This window comes from Odontesthes bonariensis, chromosome 3 (genome assembly GCF_027942865.1).
Source record: "Odontesthes bonariensis isolate fOdoBon6 chromosome 3, fOdoBon6.hap1, whole genome shotgun sequence".
Classification (NCBI taxonomy): domain Eukaryota; kingdom Metazoa; phylum Chordata; class Actinopteri; order Atheriniformes; family Atherinopsidae; genus Odontesthes; species Odontesthes bonariensis.
This window is the reverse complement of record NC_134508.1, coordinates 41,174,945-41,192,142: the sequence shown is the minus strand read 5'-3', so window position 1 is coordinate 41,192,142 and position 17,198 is coordinate 41,174,945. Positions and strand designations below refer to the sequence as shown.

Here is a 17,198-nt window from a genome sequence, read left to right as displayed (position 1 = left end):
GTTTATTAAAGGACATTCAAGTCAACAAAGATGCACAGTTAAAATAAATCTAAGACTAAAGATGGTCTCATCATTCATTATTTAAATTGTATTTAATCTTTATTTAACTTATCAAAACGAAGTTGTTACAGAATATAGAAACGCACCTACAGTCCAGTGTGAGAACTGAGGCTGCAGAGTTATCATCTTATTTTCACTATGTGCTAATCATGTTGGTCCAGTAGTCCATTCAGGATGCTCCTTGCACGTGTATTTTAAACTGTTTTTTTTCCTCTCTCCTACTATCCTTCTTCCTTCAATCCCTCTTTCTTCTACTTTCCCCTCTTTTTTTCTTTCCTCAGGCCGAAGCTACAGAGGAAAACTTCCTCCTTCTCTCTTCTGTCTCCTGACGGCTGGTCCCTCAGAGGGGTAAGAATCAACCTTCATTAATCCAGAACACTTCACTTGTAGTCTATTGTGACGCTGGTTATATAAATTATTAAGACACTGAAAAAGGTGTGCTTGAAAACTTGACCTCAAATGTGTGTATCTGTAAGATTAGTTTTGCAGACTTTGTTTCACACATCTGTCCTTTTAGTTTCAGGGTTAGGGGCTCAAATGTGAGACAAATGTACTATATCTGTGGGTGTTTGAATGGTCTGTACACAAACATTTACTCCAGTATTTTATAATCTGGGATTAGAAGAGGGTTAAACTTGTGCAGTGGAGTCTCAGAGCTCCGCCCCGCCCGGTCCATATCACAGCATCAACGAGTCACATACAACTCCTGGAAAATTCTTGCATTGGGCAAACAAATGTGGAATATCACCTTATTTTCATTTGACAACATTAAACAACTGAAACTTCACTTCAGCAGGTTTGATCTTGTTTTCAAAAACTTCCAAATGAGATTCTGAGTGCATGATTAGATTTAAATATAACATGGCCAAAGTGAAGGCAGGAAAACGGCTGAGCTGGGACTCGTTGGCACCAAAGCGGTCATGCTCAAGATGAGCATTACCATTAAAGCTGCCCTGTTTTTCCTAAAAAAAAGACTTTTATTTCCATCAGGTTTCTTTTTTTTTTTTTTTTAACTAATTTTTTATTAATTTTTCTTTCAACAATTACAGTGTCAGGGAATATCGTACATACATAGTTAAGCAATCATCCTTATATCAATGTCCTTATTGTCCAGTGGCAATGGTGGTGTCCTCTTCTCGTCCTCTATAGTCAGTCCATTTTTCACATTTGTCCTCAAATTGTGCCTCTTGTAGTCTCAGTTTGTGTGTGATTTTCTCCATTACAAAAATCTCTTCCACAGTACACATCCACTGCTCCTCGGTCGGTGGGTCCACTTTATACCACATTCTCGTAATTGTTTTTTTACTGGCTGATAGCAGCACTTTAACAAGATACTCATCCTCTCTTTGTATTATATCTCGTGTTAAATTACCCAAGTAGAGTATTTTACATGTTTTTGGTTTCTTATATCCTATTATTTTTTGTAAATCCCTCCATAGTTTGTCCCAGTATCCTTTTAACTTTTGGCAGGACCAGAATATGTGTGTATGGTCAGCATTCACGTGACCACGTGCTCTCCAGCATGGCTGTTGAGCAGACACCACTCCTCTCCTAATCTTTGGAGTTATAAAAAATCTGACCATATTCTTCCAGTTGAATTCTCTCCAGATCCTGGAGCTAGTGGACGTGCACTGCGTTTTACAAATATTAAACCACTCTTCCTCAGTTATTTGTTCTTTCAGTTCCTTTTCCCATTTTTCTTTGATATAAAGAGAGGAAGACTTTCTGCATGACATCAAACTTCTAAATAGGACTGAGATTACTCTGCATTTTTTACCTTCATATGCTCTCCGAAATACCTCAACAACTTCGTTATCAGTGTCAGTTTTTATCTCCTTCTCATAATAGTCCTTTATTTGCAGGTAGCGATATTGTAAATGTTTATCTAATCCAAATCTGCCCCTCAACTTCTCAAAACTCTGCAGTTTACCTCGTTCAACCATCGTACATATTGCTGTGATCCCTTTTCTCGCCCATTGTTTAAACCCTTTATCATTTATCCCAGGTATAAACCTATCATCATACGCAAACCAACTCAAAATCTTTATCTCTTTCTCCAGTTTATACCTTTCAACAACAGTATTCCATATTTCAATTGTATTTTTGGTTATTACATCTAATTGGTTACCTAATTTTCCCAGCAGGCCTTTATTTGCTATCAAGTTTCGTACTTCAGCGTCCGTCTGCTTTATTTCTATACTTTTCCATCTTGAAAAATACTCATTGTTGCACCAGTATATCAAGGGTCTGATTTGTGCGGCATAGAAATACTCCTCTAGGCTTGGCAAAACCAATCCTCCTTTGTCTTTAGGGAGCTGCAGAGTTTTGTACCTGATCCTCGGTTTCTTCCCTCCCCATATAAACCTCGATATCCACCTGTCCCATTCCATAAACTGCTTTGGTGGGATCGTTACTGGCAGAGATTGAAACATGTATAAGAGTCTCGGTAGGACATTTATTTTAATTATCTCTATTCTTGAGCTGAAGTCCAAAATAATACCTGACCATCTCTCCAAGTCTCTCCTAATTTCTTGATTTATTTTGGTGTAGTTTGCATCATATAGCTTGTCTATTCCTTTTGTGATGTTTACACCCAAATATTTGATTGATTTAGCATTCCAATTGAGTTTATATGTATCCTTTATTTCTTGGGACGGGGAGTAGTTTATTGACAAGATCTGTGTTTTGGTGACATTAATTTTGTAACCCGAATATTTTCCATAATTCTCTAGTAACCTGATAAGGTTTGGGAAGCTTTCATTGGGTTGCTTTAAAAATATCAATATATCATCCGCAAATAATCCTATTTTATGTTCCTCCCCATTTATTTTCACCCCTTTAACTTTTTCCTCCTGCCTAATCATTTGGGCTAGTGGTTCGATAAATAACGCGAATAGACTCGAAGAGAGGCTGCACCCCTGTCTTGTCCCCCTTTCCAGATTGAAACGTTTTGTCAAGCTCCCACTTATTTTAATCCTTGCCATAGGTTCCTGATATAACGACTTAATGCAGTTCACAGATTCCTCATTAAATCCAAATTTTTCCAATACCTTATATAGAAATACCCAATTCACACTGTCGAAAGCCTTTTCACATTTAATAGCGATATGGGTCTGTAGTTGCAGCAGTATTCTTTGTCTTTACCTTCTTTTGGAATAATAGAGATAATGGCTTCTTTCCATGAGGGAGGGATCTTGCCTGACCTGAGACTATAATTAAATGAGTCCTGTAGTAGCAGGATTAACTCTTCCTTGAATGTTTTATAAAAGGAAGCTCCCAGTCCATCAGCTCCCGGTGACTAATCTCTTCGACTGTAATCTTCAAAGTCAATATTGCATTTTGCTTTGTGCCTATTGCTGGTAAGTCTAAGTTGTCTAAAATATCCATCAAGTGTTCTTCACCTGCAGGAGTAGGCTGTGAATATAAATTGTTGTAATATTCCTCAAATACCTTTTCTATTTCTTCTGGTTCATATAGAATTTTATTAGTCGCAGGGTCCCTTATTTTATGTATATTAGTTATTGCTTGTTGTTTCCTTATGCGTCTAGGCCAGCCATGACTTTAGTGGCCTTAGATCGTCCCTCTTAATAAGTCTGTATTATAAACCTTGCTTTCCTTTCCACCTCTTCTAACAAAATATCATCTATTTTTTTTCTGACTTCTTTAATCTGATTAAATATATCTGAATCTTTTGACTGCTTGTGATGCTGTTCCAGTTCTTTTAATTTTTCAATTTGTTTCTGATATGTTTCTAGTCTGGCTCTCTTTAAAAATGCTGTGTGTGAAACCAACCTCCCTCTGATCACTGCCTTCAGGGCATCCCATAAGATTGTCGGATCAACTTCCCCATTGTCATTTTCTTTCCGATATCTGGTTATTTCCCCTTTTAGTTCTCCAACTAGTCCCTTATTGTTCAGTATTTTAGGTAAATAGCACTATGGTCTGATACATCAGCCACCCCTATCTTACATTCCCTCACTTTGTGTATATCTCCTTTACTCATTAGAAAGTAGTCAATTCTGGAGTACATAGCATGTGGAGCTGAGTAGTGGGTATAATCCCGATCAAGTGGATGTAATTCTCTCCATACATCCTGCACATCCATTTCTAACATCATTGTATTCATATATCTATTAATTAGTTTTTTGTTTCTCTTCATACTTGTAGTGTCTAACCCGTAATTCAATACCACATTAAAATCCCCACCGCACACTAATGTCCCTTCTGTTTCCAGATTTATAAGATCAAAAACTTTTTCATAAAATGCTTTTCCACTTTCCGGAGGAGCATACACATTGAGCAGTGTCACCAATTGGTTTTCTAATTTCCCTTTTATCATGATATATCTTCCCTTCTTATCACTAACTTCTTTGATCAGTTCGAACTCCACTGTGTTAGAAATCAGTGTCACCACACCCCTCTTGTGATTCTGCTCAAAGGAACTGGAAAATGAGTTCCTGTAGCCCAGCTTTTTAAACTTTGCATGCTCCTCCTGTGATAGGTGAGTTTCTTGAAGAAAAATAACCTGCATTTTCTCTCTTCTAAACTTAGATAGAGCTTTATTTCTTTTTTTGATATTGTTTAAGCCGTTAATATTCAGCGACACCACCATTATATCATTATATTGCATTGTTTGTATCCCTTGGAATGATTCCTAGCCCCACCACTGTAATGTTGTCAACCAACGTTTCCCCATGAACAAAGTATGAACGAACACAAAAACTAAACTTCCAAGCAAAAAAGGGCCTCAATCCCCATAGGCCCTGTCTCCCTGTTGGTGGGAGTGGGGGATAACTTTTTCTGAACAAAAGGCCCCCCCTAGTGGTTGGGGGTATACCTAAAATAGGCTTTCCCATCCTACTAGGTAAGTCCAACAGTCAGTAGCTTCTTAGCTTTCTCTGTCGATTCACATGTAAACATAATCATTAGAGAAGTCTCATTTGTAGAAGAGGGAGGGTATAGACCAGGAGCCCAGAGGGGTCAGCCTAGCTGGGAAGGTTACCAATTTTTATGGGTACTATGATGTCTGGCATGGTCCCCAGATAGAGGAACGTCTGCCGGGTTCCCTCTGGTGGGTGTGGCAAGGGGGGGTGTAAAACTGGCACCCAAAAAATGGGCTAGGTTAGCTGGTGAGGTTACCACTTGAAACTTGTTGTAAATTGCTCATCATAGTCCCCTGATAGAGAAATGACCACTGCCAGACATTTTTAGTGGTGGGTTACCCCCGGCAGACGTCCCCGTATGATGACACCCCCAAAAATGGGCTAGATCAGCTGGTGGGGTTACCAATTCAAACCTGTTCCAAATTGTTCACTATGGTCCCTGATAGAGAAATGACCACTGCCAGACATTTTTAGTGGTGGGTTACCCCCGGCAGACACCGCCGTACGATGACACCCCCAAAAATGGGCTATATCAGCTGGTGGGGTTACTGATTGAAACCTGTTAACAATTGTTTGTCCCCTGATCCCCTGATTGAGGAATGGCCACTTCCATACATTTTTGTTGGTGGACGGGGGTCACCAGACATCAATTACAATGGGTTGAAAATGGGAAAGATCAACTGGTGGGGTTACCAGTTGAATCCTGTTGTCAATTATGGTTCTCTGACATTTCCAGTAGTGGAGTACCCCTGCCCTCGTGACCACTAGGGAGTTTGTAGTTACATCACTCAAGTACGTCTTGACAAATGAACACACCAATGAAATGTTATTTTGCTGTTAAATTCTCCGTCCATCTCAGTACATATCAGCGCACTGAAGCAAGATAGATTATGATCAAGTCACCACCAGAATTCATTGTGGAAGGCCTATAAGCTTAAATAATTCTTAGGTCTATCAATTAAATATTCAGAATTATCAACTGAATGAGTTTCTAAGATCCTAAGCCTATATCTGGAAGAATGGGTTTGCAGGCAGTGATTTTGCAACCTTCAGATATACAGATATATGTACACACACACAGTACGTACATACATACATACATGCATATGCAAATAGTGAACTCAACAAGGAGGGGCAAATACTGATAGGGCTACATTTATAAAGAAATTGGAAAATTCATGAATATTACATGATAATAGAAAATGTTTGAACCAACCTTCAGCAGTCTTCTGCTTGATCCAAATAACAGTCCGTTCCCATTGATTGAATGAACACAGAAATTTGAGATTTTAAAAAATGTGAAAAATCTGGAAAATGAGGACGGTGATCTGAAGCCTTCAGATGATGGGATATTACTGTACATGTGGCAAGGATCAGCTCCTTTATCCCTTACGTTGTGTTAGAAAAAAAAAGTAACACTCAAGGTGTCAGTTGTCGAAAATACTATTAGTAATTGACTCGGTAGACAAAGTGACATGGACTTATGTTGATTCAAATTTCAGGACATTATTCAGCGCGCAATTAAGATTTTATGTTTTTTGCTGGCAACTACCACAGATATTTCGAGTAAATGCTATAACTTTTGAAAGAGTGGACGGATCTTCACCAAATTTTGTGTGGTAATGCTCTATGATTGGTACATGAAAAGATTTGATTTCGCAGGGCAAGGCTTTTAAGACGACCGACTTTTAACACGAGCGACTTTATGTTTGGCCCATTACTTTTGAACAAGTGCTTGGATTTGCTCCAGTCCTTGTATGTTGCCAACACTCCATATTAAGTGCAGGTTACATCTTGAGACCTACTCTGAATCTCAAATGGTGCACTTGTGCACTGAAGTGTTCATGTTTTAGTGCGTATGGCATATTAATTACGCACCAAAACATAGTGCCCGAAGTGCACAAGTGCGCCATCTGAGATTCAGTTAATGATGTCTGGCAAGCCCCGCCCACCAGCAAAAATGTCTGGCAGTGGCCATTCCTCAATCAGGGGCCCATGACAAACAATTTGCAACAGGTTTCAAGTGGTAACCTCACCAGCTAACCTAGCCCATTTTTTGGGTGCCAGTTTTATACCCCCCCTTGCCACACCCACCAGAGGGAACCCGGCAGGATAGTATTTTACTCTTTCGCTGCAGAGGGTTCCAGGTTCGACTCCCAGCTCGGGCCTTTCTGTGTGGAGTTTGCATGTTGTACCCTGTGTATGAGTGGTACTCCATTTCCTCCCACCGTCCAAAAGCATGCATGTTGGGTTTAACCTTGTAGCACCCAAGCATATGAATAATCATTGAAAAAAATCATTTTGGCTCTTCTTGCATCTTTTTGGGTGGGAATAAACCAATATTTTTGGAATTGGGCTATTTTTGATCATTTTAGGCAATGTTGCATATTTGCAGCTGTGGGCTTTCCTGATTAATTTTGTTCACAAAACCAAGTCATTCTCTGCAGATCGTTTGGCAAAAAAGGTATAGTGAAAGTTCACCAGTAACTGCTGCTACCACAATAAAATGTATATAATAGACCTTTATTGAACATTCTTAATACAAAGTGCGGAACGCAACCATCATAAACTTTCCATTCAACAACAAATCAAACAGATTTCACAGATCTTTGTTGTGAAAAAGTGAAGCACATATAAAATGCAAAAAATGTAAAAGCTTGTTGCATATCTGCAACTGTGGGTACTACAAGGTTAATGGTGACTCTAAATTGTCCCTAGGAGTGAGTGTGAGTGTGGATGTCTGTGTGGCCCTGTGATGGACTGGCAACCTGTCCAGGGTGTACCCTGCCTCTCGCCCAATGACAGCTTGGATAGGCTACAGACCCCTAAATGACCCTAAATTGGATTAAACGGGTATAGAAAATGGATGGATGGAACTTCTAACTGTTCTGAAAGGTGCTATATAAACATATTATTTATTAGTACAGCATGTTGGCATAATGACGTGGTGGAACGCAGCGTTCGAACTGATAATTACCTCCGCTTGAAGGTGGCAGTTAATGCATAATCTGTTAAATATTCTTTGATAAGTAGAATCTCTGGCAAAAAAGTAGAAAAAAAAAGGTGTCATTACAATTTCTCAAAGCTCAAGCTGCCACATATAGCTCATCTATTTATGATATAATGTAAAGTAGCAAATATTTGTACCTTTGAAGTGTGCATTGACATAAAAGTGTGATGTGTGATATGTTGTAACTCTCTTAATTTCCACGAGATTTATAAAACAGTTCTTACTGTTTTTCTGCTCGCATTTTACCTCTGGTGTCACGGTGTCTCCTGTAGCTCCTAATTATAGACAGTTGTTTCCCCCAACGGCCGTCACTTCCTGTTTGTCCAGTGGGAACCGAACGGCCACACACATACACATACACACACACATTGTGAAGGGTTCCTGTTCCTGAGGGTCTGTAGATCCACTCAGGAAGGTGGAGAAGCTGAGGAGACTGACTGAAGAGGTGAAGGAGCAGACAGCGGTGGACAGAGGTCGTGCAGAAGAAGTGGCTTTTGAAAGGACAAACTGGAGGGAGAAGAGACCAAAGTGTCCAGTTTAAAGGAGACAAATGAGGTGGAACACAATGTGACTGTGCAGGAGGGGATTCAAAAGAGGTTTAGAGGGATAAAGGAGAAGTTACTGCAAGTGTTGGCTGGCATATATGAAGGAGAACAGAAAGGAGAGCTGATGTGACTTTGGGGTAAAAAGAAGGTGACCTGGAGGAAGAGGAAAGAAGAGGAGGAGGAGCAGGAGTTAATCAACTGTTCTGAGGAGCAAATCTGATCCTGATGATGGGTTGCTGTCTGTTTGTTTACTACCGGGTGAGTCTGATGTCCAGCGCATCCCTGAATGCACCTCATTAATACTCAGAATAACATTCACCTGAATAAAACACACCAACCCTGCTGTGTCTCTGCTGTCCTGTGGGCTTCATGTGTTTCTTTTGTTACTTTACATCTAACCATTTTATCATTGTAAGTTATTATTGTTTCATTATTTATTTATTATAATATTATTATTGTTCTTTATTTATGGCTGTTTAGTCAGTTTATAGGGATGAATACATGAAAACAAAGCAACAGTGAAATAGCTGAATTGTGTTTTGTGCACACATATATCACCTGATACCCAAACATTTAGAGTTTCTGGAGTATATATTTTTTTAAATGCCTCAAAGTTCAGGATCTCCCATTCAAATGTTGACTATCTTGAAGTTTACACAATAGACCCGATGTCCTTTAAGCATTGTTTGTCAGTGGGAAATTGTTGCCCCCACCTGAGCAGGACAGTATGCACGGTCTGCAGGAGGACAAAGGACTTTCATGTACTAGAGTACAGCATGTCCTCCACTCCTTCACTCCCCCTTAAAAGTAACTGGAAAATGTTTTATGTTCAGTTATTAACAATCTCTATCCAACACTTGTTAAGGCTCAGTCATGTCCAGTACAAATGCAGGTGCATTATATGAGGTACCATTTGTTTTCTAACATCAGCTGGGCTCTGTTGGTCCTACTGACTCTGCACTGTACGCCTTTGTTAATCTTTAAAACAAACAGTCTAGAAAACTGGATGTTGGGGCAAAAACTTAAAAGAAAGAAAAGAAAAGAAACTGTGGATTTCTATCCTGGGATACTTTGCTGGTGACTTTATTATCCATATGTTCATCTGTACAAATCGCTGGTTTGTTTTACATGTGGAAGTTTCTGGAAGCTCAGCAGCTTTTGGTAGATTAAGCAGTTGACCATCACGATCATTTCAGTTTGACAGTTGACCTTATTTACTGAAACAAGACGCCACGGATGAGAAGCTCAAACTAAATGGAAGACAAGATGTGGAGGATGGAGGCACAAAGACAACAGGACATCCCGAAAGACAATGTGACCTCAGAAATTAGTGATGTTCTTTCACTCGCGGCTGTGCTACCAACTGAGGAGGAAAACCATTGCTGCAGATTGGAAACTTTGTCTCCGTGGATGAGAGTAACCCCAGCCATGGAGCCGCAGCTGAACCCGCATCCTCACACATGTAATCAAACCGCCATTTGTAGATGGAAATCAATGATATCTAAGTTTACTTACAGTGAGAATGAAAACAAATGTTGACAGCTCAAGCTCTGTCACAACATACACTGTTTAGTGCAACTCCTTCTTTTCCTGAATCTTTAAAACACAGATGGAGAGCGCAAAGTTAGCATGACCCTTAGAGCCACAGCAGCTGGATTAATAGGAAATATGTCTATTTTTTAACTATGTCAGAGAGTTATTTTCAGGATGACAAAGATGTCCAATTCATATTAAACCTTTGGGCTGTCACCGTATGGCTAAAAAGTGTCTCAGTTAGTTCCTATTTGAGATTTTTGTCTGACCTTATACGGACTTGAGGACCTCCTTCTCTCTGGTTTCTATAGCACTGGTTAGTTAAAGGTAAAGTCTGCCAAGTTGTGCAACATCCGGACAACAACAAAGTCTCAACACAATACTGAACAAACAGCAGACTTCCTGCTATTGTACAGATCCCAACATCCTTCTTCTTCTCCCCTTTTTTTTCTCCTCCTCTGTTCAGCTGTCCCCACTTTTTCCTCCTCTCCTCTCCTCTCCTCTCCTCTCCTCTCCTCTCCTCTCCTCGTCTAATCAGGTGTAATGAGGTTTCTTCCTCTTTTTGTCATCATGACAGGGGACAGGAACTGTTTTGTTCTCTCTCATCGCTCCACCCTCGTAGCTTACGGACAAACAAATGATGAATTCCATGGTTACCAGAAAAGTAACCTGGTATGAACAGGCTATAAACACTGGCGCAAAGGGAAATCTTGGTATCTGAGTCACCATATTTTACTTGGCGATGACAATAATAAGCTGTAAACATACAGGGATGAGACATATTGCTTACTTATTTTTCTTTTTGCTCAGGTATTACTGTCAGAGGGTAAGAATGGGTCCCTGTTCCACTATTTGATGGGACAGATGTTGTATATGTAGCCTGACGATGAGACCTGACGACGCTCTTCAGGGCTGAAATATTCTGGAAACTCAGTTTGATTTAATTTAATTTAATTTAATTAGATTTAATTTAATTATTTATTTACTGATTTGCACTGCACATCTATCTCTAAATTATTTTTATCTCATGACCGTTTATTTTCTATTTCTATTTCTAATTATATTGTACATATTTTTGCCTTGTGCACTGTTACTTTACTTTATAGTTATTTGATCCTGTGATAAAATAATTTCCCTTCTATCTAAACAGATTTTTTTGGGCCTTTTTAGCCTAATTTTCTAAAATATTACGCAGTGAAAGCTGTAAAGAACTGCAACTAACTAAACTTCTGCACTATTTTAGAGTAACTTGATTAGATGTGAATTAAAAACAGCATTTAAAGCACACAGTTTAAAAACAAACATCTGCTTCATGTCTAATGTCATGTTTGCTGCTTTTTGTGTTGCAGAAGAAGAGAAAACAGGACAGCAGAGATGCCGACTCACTCAGTCTATGCAGTCTGGACATCAATGTAAGTTAAGCTCCTTTAAACAAAGTTCTGGGTCCTTGAACAGTGCATTGAACTGTGTTCTTGTCGTACAAAGTGCTGAGATATGAGAAAAACTTAAGCGTTCCTAAGAGCTGTTGACTTGAGAAGGCTGAACCCTTCCTGAGTGTGGGGGGACAGGTTGTTCACACCTTTGAAATGAAACACAAAAATAGAAAAACAAGCCAACTTCCTTGTCTTGCTGTTCAGGAAGTGATGCTGTTCAGGAAGTGATGCTGTTAAGCTGCGTCTCTCTGCGTTTTCCAAGTGCAACATGGAGCCGCAGCAAAATGTGGTGTCTTATGTGGGAAATGTTTAAGGAGCGATTTAAAGTGAAACTTTGAAATATCCTTTCAGGTTTTAGTCTGCATGTACGATCATCTGTTATTTTGTGATTTTGACTTAAAGAGCCCATATTTGGGGGGCGCTGTTGAGCCGCGGACCAAGATGGCAGCTTAGAGTGGATGCTAGAGTGGGTGCGCGCACTCGCAAAAAAGTCTGCCATACAACAAACACAAAAGCCACGTGAAAATGAGCGAAGAGAAAGTTTGTGAAAGGAATTAATACTGCCTACGTTTCAATTAGAGGGAAACTTGTCGCAAAGCATTACCTAGCATGGCTAATTTCATGGCACAATTCAGATGCGCCTTGCTGGACTCGTGTTTTTTGCCTTTTCCGAAAAATGCTTCATGTCACACACACCGACAGTGCTCCAACCTAAGCTAGCAGACAAGTAACCTACTGTACATGTACGAAGCTGTCAACACATTGTTTACTGTCTCAACACTGCTTTGCTCATCAAGCTAAGATATTTCATTAAATCACTCCCAGTTTCCCATTTTGCAAAGACTTCGTTCACAATCACTTAAACTTTGTAAGATAGCAACTATAAAGTAAAATCTTTACCTACCACAAACGTGAATCCGGATTAAACAGCCAATATCCTTCATCAAATCCGACATAGTTATCCATTTTATCCAACAAGTTTGTAGGGGAATTTGGCGGCACTGAAGTTTCCACTGGCTAGATGGGCGGAGTAATATTTCTTAAACCCTTTGAGTCTTTTACATGTCCAGGGCAGATCATACACCTGCCCCAATAGCATCTATACAGGCGCGCTAAATGTAACATGATATTATGCTATGTAGGGGCCTACAGTGATTCTGATTGGTAGAATGTGCTCGAGAGTTCGGCGGGGCCGGGCTTAGCTGAGGGCAGACCAGGCATCTGCCCTGGCCAATGGCCATAGATCTAACGTTAAGCAGCCACACTGGAGGTAGGCTATATTTCAGCGAAAATAAAAACAGATTCCACTCGCAAAGTCCGTCACAAGCCACAATATGGTGTAATACGATTCCCACTGTGATTGAAGTTGAAATAAATATTTTATCTATAATTTATAATTATCTATATTTTATCTATAAAAGAAAGGTTGGGGTGTGGAAGGCGGGGCTCTGCCCATCCTGCCCAAATACAGCGGCCGCGGCTGCTCGCAGCCCTGCTAAAAGTTTAAAAAGTCCTAGTCATTAACGCTTCTAATTAGTTCTAAAAGATGTCTAAACAAACGACGCTTAAAGACTGTGAGAGCAGCTCCAAATCCCGTGGTTCTCAGAGATCCAAAACTACAACTACTGCGGTAGCCGATGATGCTAACGATGCGACCAGACCATGGAATGACTTAGCTGAGGTGCTAAATGAGCTGCAGTCACTCCGTACGACTGTCGGCGCGATTAACACCAAGATAAATACTCTTGATGGCTTCGGGGCAAAACTCGACAACGTGGAGAGACGCATAGCTGAGATGAACAGCTCTGTCGATGCTGTGCAAAAGAGCTTTGCGGACCTTCAACAAGATATCACCGCTAATGCTAAGCGGCTCACTGAGGCCGAAGGGCGCATTGGAGACACAGAAGATTGCCTGCAGAGTGTGATAACGGGGCAGACTGACGCCGTTAAACGCATCGCCTATTTGGAGTCTAAGACGGAAGACCTAGAAAATCGTGCTTGGAGAAAGAACTTAAGACTGGTAGGACTCCCCGAAAACGCTGAAAAGACCCAGCCCATGATTGATTACATCCAGCACATGTTGCCGGTCTGGCTGGGGCTCGACGCCGCCAAATCGCTCACCTTGGAAAGAGCGCACCGCACTCTGGCAAGACCAAGACCGGATCAGAGCAGAGCTGTAATCATACGTTTCCTGCGATTTCAAGACCGCGAGTTTGTCTTCAACACATCCAAACAACGCTCGCTTACTCACGATGGTCAGAAAATCTTCTTTGCTCAAGATTTATCAGCGGAAACCATGAAGGCACGCAGCCCATTCAATGCAGTGAGGAAAAGGTTTATTGAAGCTGGAACTTTTCGGGGATTCACCCTACGTCCTTGCAAAATGAGGGCTCTACACAACGGGAAGATAGTGCTTTTCTCCACACCAGAAGAAGCTGAGAACTTCCGCCCAAACTCCTAAACTCCTAAATGCCGAGGAGTATAGGTAACTATATAAGGACTGATATGGACAATATAGGTGCACTGTAGTTTAATATAGGTTTTGTTAAGTTATATTTATATACATTCTGTACTTTCTACTTTATTTTAATTATATGCAGAGCTGCTACTACCATATCTGGTGGACACTTTATTTTGTGCACCCATTATAGACCGATACACTTGCTTATTTGAAACAGGCTACTGAGGCAGTTAAATCAAGAAGCGTTAATACTTTGCTTCATATCTATCATTCTAGGACAATAAGTGTTTATATGTTCAAGTTGGGGCGCAGGGCTGGGGGGGACCACGTGGGCTGTCTGAGAGAAGTGCCTACAGTTAAACCACTCCTCATTAGTGTGGATTGGTATTTGCCCTCACATGTTTAGTTTAAATAAGGGAAGGGGGGGCGGGATTTCAAAGGTTAAGTGTTTTTTATGTCTTTTTCAGTTCTTACTTTTTTTTTTTTTTTTTTTTTTTTCTGTGTGACCCCTATGATGAGTGATACTTTTGGACGCCGTGTTCCCTTGCCCGGACGCGGGTCACCGGGGCCTCCCCCTGGAGCCAGGCCCAGGGGTGGGGCCCGCCGGCGAGCGCCTGGTGGCCGGGTCTGTGCCCGTGGGGCTCGGTCGGGCACAGCCCGAAGAAACGACACGGGTCCCCCTTCCTACGGGCTCACCACCCGTGGGAGGGGCCATGGGGGTCGGGTGCAATGTGAGCTGGGCGGCAGCCGAAGGCGGGGACCTTGGCGGTCTGATCCTCGGCTACTGAAGCTGGCTCTTGGGACGTGGAACGTCACCTCTCTGCTGGGGAAGGAGCCTGAGCTGGTGCGCGAGGCTGAGCGGTTCCGGCTAGATATAGTCGGACTCACCTCGACGCATGGCTTGGGCTCCGGAACCAGCCTCCTCGAGAGGGGTTGGACTCTCTTCCACTCTGGAGTTGCCCGCGGTGAGAGGCGTAGAGCAGGTGTGGGCATACTTATCACCCCCCGGCTGTGCGCCTGTACATTGGGGTTCACCCCGGTAGACGAGAGGGTAGCCTCCCTCCGCCTTAGGGTGGGGGGACGGGTCCTGACTGTTGTTTGTGCTTATGCACCGAACGGCAGTTCAGAGTACCCACCCTTTTTGGAGTCCCTGGAGGAGGCACTAGAGAGTGCTCCTCCGGGAGACTCCCTCGTCCTGCTGGGGGACTTCAATGCTCACGTGGGCAATGACAGTGAGACCTGGAGGGGCGTGATTGGGAGGAACGGCCCCCCCGATCTGAATCAGAGTGGTGTTTTGTTGTTGGACTTCTGTGCTCGTCACGGATTGTCCATAACGAACACCATGTTCAGGCATAAGGGTGTCCATATGTGCACTTGGCACCAGGACACCCTAGGCCGCAGCTCGATGATCGACTTTGTAGTCGTATCATCGGACTTGCGGCCGTATGTCCTGGACACTCGGGTGAAGAGAGGGGCGGAGCTGTCAACTGATCACCACCTGGTGGTGAGTTGGCTCCGCTGGTGGGGGAGGAAGCCGGTCAGACCTGGCAGGCCCAAACGTATTGTGAGGGTCTGCTGGGAACGGCTGGCGGAATCCCCTGTAAGGAGGAGTTTCAACTCCCACCTCCGGCAGAGCTTCAACCATGTCCCGGGGGAGGTGGGGGACATTGAGCCCGAATGGGCCATGTTCCGTGCCTCCATTGTTGAGGCGGCCGACCGGAGCTGTAGCCGCAAGGTGGTCGGTGCCTGTCGTGGCGGCAATCCCCGAACCCGCTGGTGGACCCCAGTGGTGAGGGAGGCCGTCAAGCTGAAGAAGGAGTCCTATCGGGCCTTTTTGGCCAGTGGGACTCTGGAAGCAGCTGATGGGTACCGACGGGCCAAGCGGAACGCAGCCTCGGCGGTTGCTGAGGCAAAAACTCGGGCTTGGGAGGAGTTCGGGGAGGCCATGGAGAACGATTTCCGGACGGCCTCGAGGAGATTCTGGTCCACCATCCGGTGGCTCAGGGGGGGGAAGCGGTGCACCGTCAACACCGTGTATGGTGAGGACGGGGCTCTGCTGACTTCAACTAGGGACGTCGTGAGTCGGTGGGGGGAATACTTCGAGGGCCTCCTCAATCCTACCGACACGCCTTCCGATGAGGAAGCAGAGTTGGGGAGCTCGGACGTGGGACCTCCCATTTCTGGGGCTGAGGTTGCCGAGGTGGTCAAAAAACTCCTCGGTGGCAAGGCCCCGGGGGTGGATGAGGTCCGTCCTGAGTTCCTCAAGGCTCTGGATGTTGTGGGGCTGTCTTGGTTGACACGCCTCTGCAGCATCGCGTGGACATCGGGGGCAGTGCCTCTGGACTGGCAGATCGGGGTGGTGGTCCCCCTCTTTAAAAAGGGGGACCGGAGGGTGTGTTCCAACTATAGGGGGATCACACTCCTCAGCCTCCCTGGTAAGGTCTTTTCGGGGGTACTGGAGAGGAGGATCCGCCGGATAGTCGAATCTCGGATTCAGGAGGTGCAGTGTGGTTTTCGTCCTGGCCGTGGAACAGTGGACCAGCTCTATACCCTCCGCAGGATCCTGGAGGGAGCATGGGAGTTCGCCCAACCGGTCTACATGTGTTTTGTGGACTTGGAGAAGGCGTTCGACCGTGTCCCTCGGGGACTCTTGTGGGGGGTGCTCCGGGAGTATGGAGTGCCGGACTCCTTGATATGGGCTGTTCGGTCCCTGTATGACCGGTGTCAGAGTTTGGTCCGCATTGCCGGCAGTAAGTCGGACATGTTTCCTGTGAGGGTTGGACTCCGTCAGGGCTGCCCTTTGTCACCGATTCTGTTCATAATTTTTATGGACAGAATTTCTAGGCGCAGCCAGGGCGTTGAGGGGGTCCGGTTTGGCGACCTCAGAATCGGGTCTCTACTTTTTGCGGACGATTTGGTTCTGTTGGCGTCGTCGGGCCGTGACCTTCAGCTCTCACTGGAGCGGTTCGCAGCCGAGTGTGAAGCGGCTGGGATGACCATCAGCACCTCCAAATCTGAGACCATGGTCTTCGGCCGGAAAAGGGTGGAATGCTCTCTTCGGGTCGGGAATGAGATCCTTCCCCAAGTGGAGGAGTTCAAGTATCTCGGGGTCTTGTTCACGAGTGAGGGACGAATGGAACAGGAGATTGACAGACGGATTGGTGCAGCGTCTGCAGTGATGCGGGCTCTGCACCGGCCCGTCGTGGTGAAGAAGGAGCTGAGCCAGAAGGCGAAGCTCTCGATTTACCGGTCAATCTATGTTCCTACCCTCAC

The 17,198-nt window shown here is 43.6% G+C and overlaps 1 protein-coding gene across 2 annotated transcripts in view; it reads left to right on the top strand.

Moving 5' to 3' along the window:
- Nucleotides 1-17,198, top strand: part of arhgef3 (Rho guanine nucleotide exchange factor (GEF) 3) — a 72,585-nt gene that overhangs the window by 11,261 nt on the left and 44,126 nt on the right. Inside the window, exons 2-3 of one of the 2 annotated variants that reach the window (XM_075461834.1) lie at nt 342-408; nt 11,381-11,443. In XM_075461834.1, coding sequence (XP_075317949.1) covers nt 342-408; nt 11,381-11,443 — 130 coding nt within the window. Of the gene's footprint in view, nt 1-341; nt 409-8,334; nt 8,757-11,380; nt 11,444-17,198 lie in introns of those variants that run through there. The other variant, XM_075461835.1, reaches the window with a different exon arrangement.